Source organism: Crocodylus porosus, unplaced genomic scaffold, assembly GCF_001723895.1.
Source record: "Crocodylus porosus isolate Cpor-Errol unplaced genomic scaffold, CroPor_comp1, whole genome shotgun sequence".
NCBI lineage: Eukaryota > Metazoa > Chordata > Crocodylia > Crocodylidae > Crocodylus > Crocodylus porosus.
The window spans coordinates 47,031,234-47,035,884 of record NW_017728909.1 but is presented as its reverse complement, the minus strand read 5'-3'; the positions used below and the strand labels follow the sequence as shown (position 1 = coordinate 47,035,884).

At 42.7% G+C, this 4,651-nt stretch overlaps 1 protein-coding gene across 3 annotated transcripts in view; it reads right to left on the bottom strand.

Annotated features, from left to right (window-relative positions):
- Positions 1-4,651, bottom strand: part of AP3B1 (adaptor related protein complex 3 beta 1 subunit) — a 291,241-nt gene that overhangs the window by 154,619 nt on the left and 131,971 nt on the right. For all 3 annotated transcript variants that reach the window (XM_019532203.1, XM_019532205.1, XM_019532206.1), the window contains 2 exons: positions 2,783-2,837; positions 2,619-2,690 (listed from right to left, as the gene is read on the bottom strand). In XM_019532203.1, coding sequence (XP_019387748.1) covers positions 2,619-2,690; positions 2,783-2,837 — 127 coding nt within the window. The remainder of the gene's footprint in view (positions 1-2,618; positions 2,691-2,782; positions 2,838-4,651) is intronic.

Genomic DNA, 4,651 nt, shown 5'->3' with positions numbered 1-4,651 from the left:
AGTACCGCGTCCAGTTCTGTGCACCCCATTTCAGGAGGGATGTGGACAACATTGAAAGGGTCCAGAGGAGGGCCACCCACATGATCCGGGGACTACAGGGCAGACCCTACATTGAAAGACTGCGGGACCTAAACCTGTTTAGCCTTCACAAGAGAAAGCTGAGGGGGGACCTGGTGACTGTCTATAAACTCACCAGGGGGGACCAGAAGGGTTTAGGGGAGACGCTATTTCTCCTAGAACCCCCTGGCATGACAAGGAACAACGGACACAAATTATTAGAGAGTAGGTTTAGATTAGACACCCGCAAGAACTACTTCACAGTTAGGGCGGCTAGGAGCTGGAACCAACTTCCTAGGGAAGTGGTGCTGGCTCCTACCCTGGGGTCTTTAGGAAGAGGCTTGATGACTACCTGGCTGGACTCATTTGAGTCCAGCCTTTTCTCCTACCCAGGCGAGGGGTCGGACTTGAAGATCTACAAGGTCCCTTCCGACCCTACTTCTATGATTCTATAATTCTATGATTTTTTAAATCTTACTGTTTTTTCAAGTCATTATTATTAAGCCTGGGCAATACTAAACCTGGCTTCTATTTCCAACTTTCATGATTGTTGAGAAACTTTGGTCAAGCTACTTTACCTCCTGAGCGCATCTACACGAGACACTACTGCACAGTGGTTACTGCACATTTTATTTAGTACTGTACCTGTACAATCAAATACTAAATAAATGTGCAGTAACCAGAGTTACTGCACAGTAGTGCCAGCAAATGTCTTTTAAGTGATGCTACTGCACAGTAGTCTAATAATACTGCATAGAAGCATATTAGCACTGTTGGTGCTGTGACACTGCTGTGCACTATTATGCAGCTACTGCACAGTTAGTGTCTCGAGTAGATGCACCCACTGAGTCTCAAACTTCCTAAGATATATGGCTCCAAAGCCTACTACTAAAACGTAATGGAGTTTTAAAGGGAAAGTTCTTAGATAGCTGAAAAAAATAGCAACTACCATGCCAGAAAGAGGCAAAGGATACTGTCCAAAACTGAAGCATATGCAAAGCACACTGTAGCAGACGCTTGGGAACAGGACACCTACCAGGCAACAGAGCATTCAGAAAAGCCCTTCCCAGCCTGCCTCCCAGGCTGCACACTGGGAAGATAGCTGGCCTAAGCAAAGAATAGGGAACAGCTGGGGAACACAGCATGCAACGGTCACAAGGCAGTCACAGGGGACAGGCAGAGCTCCCAGACTGGCTGGAAGGACCATGCACAGCACATCTGAAGCTGCTGAAGGCAGCACAGAGGAGGGAAGCAGTGGAGAAGTTCCAGGGAAGTGGAACCATGCCAGAAACCCCCTCCCTGACTGGACAGGAGATGTGGCGGACAGCAGGTGGCAAGCAGCTTGGCCTGAGGGACATGAGGCCAGGCTCAACCGAGCCAGGCATCTGGGCAGCACCCAGAGAACCAAGAGGGGAGCAGCCAGAGTCAAAGTGAGGCTCAGGAAGGAACAGGAAAAGAATGTGCACAGCAGCAGGACTCTCAGGCTTCCAGAAAGGACTACTACATTGGTTGAGCAGGCAGGGCAAGCCCACGGTTCTGTTTATTTGTTTGGATTACTTACCCTTAAAGGGGCAAAGCTTGGGAACAGGGTCTGGCATTCTTTAAAAGAGCAACACCGGTAGAAAAGATGGAGCCAGAGAGACTAATCTGGAAGGAAAAGCTGTTGATATCTGCTGCAGAACACCTCTTTGGGAGAGGTGTGGGTAGGGTATAGGGGAGGAGTACCACTAAGAAATCCAGCAAGACTCTCCTGAACCCATGCAACGGACTACCTCAAAGACCAGGTATGTTCCTATTCACCCCATTCTACTCCTTAAGACCAAAATGTGGCAGGAAAACCCAGGGTGAGGGGAACAGAATGGGGCCGCCAATTAATACTTCTGCCAGTAAAGGGCCTTAGCTCTCACCCATGCTACATACATACAGTATGCTGGGAATGAGAGGAAGAAGAGTTGCTGCTTTCGCAGACCACCAAGCTTCCTAATACACAACAGGTAGCAAAGACCGAAGAAGCTGAGAGAGAAGACAATGAAGCATCTGACAGCTATGCAGTAGGAAAACAACCCTGAGAAAATCCTAGAGTGCACTCTTTGAGCAGAATACCTACTAGAGAAGGGGCCTGCATAAAAGAAACACCTGGCTATTTCACCAACTTCTCTTCTGAATGAAAGCAATGTGCAGGCCCTCTTTCAACCCCCACAAGAATTTTGGTAACCAAACAGGTTAAAAGGTGTAACAATACCTTCTGAACAATAAAGCATCAAGATCTTGAGATAAAAAGCAAAGGATAAGGGCTATTTATATCAGCATGGAAACCTCTTCTGAAAGTTATTCCCATTCCTGTTTTACAGAAGTCTCCCAATCAGCATGCTCTATTAGCCTGATGTACACAGAACTCATCAGTTTGCCTATACCAATAATCACCTGTGAAATTCAGATAAATGGACTTCCTAGTAATAAGGGAAATGATAGAGAATGACTTATTTCATAGCAGCAAATGACTGTGTTGCTCCCATGTTAGCCATATAATATACATATGAAGTAGGTATTTTGAATCACACCTTTAATGTTTTGATCATCGTTGGATCAGTTGACCTAACATAGAAACTCTTCAGGTAAGGTTCAAACATGCCCTGGGAAAAAACAAACAAACAAACAAAACATTTAAGTAGCAGCTGCATTTATATTTAAAAGTATAATTTAGAAAAAGATGAATAAAGTTTACCTTTCTTTGGATGGACATAGTTGCAATATTCTGCAGAACAATATACTGCACCTCCCTAGAAATCAAACAAAGTATTCAGGGTTTTTTTGTACTAAACAGAGCAGAAAGTTAGGACTTGCTTTCAAAATGTCAGTATTTAGGTGATCTGCTAGTTTTGCAAAATAGTATGAAGTTGAGAAAATCCAATATATTTCAAAATGGTAAAAGTATATATTAAAAAAAAGCATGCATAGACTTTCTCTACACTGTTAAGTACTTGGCTGCATTAGATAAAATTTGGTTTCAGCTTAGATTTTTGGTTCAAGTTTGGGATACACAAACCTTGACAGCTAATACATTTTCAAAATAAGATATTCATGTATATTTCCAAAGTATGCTGGTACTTCCTCTCCTACTCACAATTACAAAACATTCCTATGGCACATGGCAAGAAGAAATGCTTAATATATTTCTATCTTTATTTAAATTTAGTAGGAAGAAACATGGGCGAGAGTCACCATCATGTCACCTAACATTCCTAAATCATTATCAAATGTTCTACAGACCACCCACAATCCATGACAGACTGCAGAACCTTTGATATTGGTTCCCAAATCACACCTATACAATTTCTAGATCAAACAGTAGGAGTTCCTTTTAGAAGTAAAATGGCTACTGGCTAGCAAAACCACCTCAGACTGACTGGAATAACTAATGGATAGAAAATGCACTCAACATGCAAATGTAAATGAATAAGGGCCATCTAAGGATAACAGTTACAGTGATCAAAAAAAAAAGTCTACTAGATGAAACTATAAATTATAATAGATCAGCAATATACAAAGAAAAGCATTTTGGTTTGGAAAATTGACCTTCGGTCTTTTACATCAGCTGGAGCTCTGAGAGTTAAAATGCTCTGCTCTTTTGCTGTTTATATCTGTTTGTGGTCAGAGAACAGGAACTACCAGTATACTGTACTGTAACTCAAAGCACACTAAAAAGACGACCGTTCATTTTTCTTCCAATTAAAAAGTAACCCATACCAATAAACCCAAATTTTTCTAACACTGTTTAAAAATGGGACATTATTTACAAGTGTCATAAATGACCTCAAGGATTTACAGCAAATGCAGTTTTATTGAGATTTAGCACTCAACCAGTACCTGAGACTAGCTATATATGAGACAGAGCCAGACAAATTATTTCTCTTAGGCACAACTACAAGCAATTTCTTTGCTTCTTAATTATTTGATGTTATCTATTTTAATGAGCAACTGTTCTAGTAAATGCCCGTTTTGCCTAAAACAATATCATATTAGCTAAAAAGCTATTTTTGAACATGTTTTGCTGTCATGGCAGTTCCTATGCTGCTTACATGGATTTTGATCTATTTGCCCAAACACATACATGTGCTACATATCTGTATAATTGGAAAATTAAAACTTGTAAAATAAGCAATGACATGATGTGACATGCATTAAACAACACAACAAATACAATACAATACAATGCAATACAATTAGAGGTGCATCAATACATCGGTCTCATATTGGATTGGCACCGATGCAAGGAAAATTGACAATACTGGCTTTTTTTTGGCTGATGGGGCTCATAATGTTCCTGATAAATGCCCTGTGCATGTGCACAGACACAGCGCAGCAGGTAGGCGGCCAGGAGCACAGCCCCGCAGCAGGGAGAGCAGCCAGGTTTGACTGGTAAGTCTGTAGCGAGGGAAGGGGCGTGCAGATCAAGGCTCCTGCGGTAAGGGAGTGGGGCTAGGGCTGAGGCAGGGGCAGCACTGTGCAGCCGGGGTGGGGCATGGGACAGAGATGCAAGTGGCTCATCCAGGGGGCATGGGGAGGGGATGGCGGCTCCCACTGCTGCAAACAC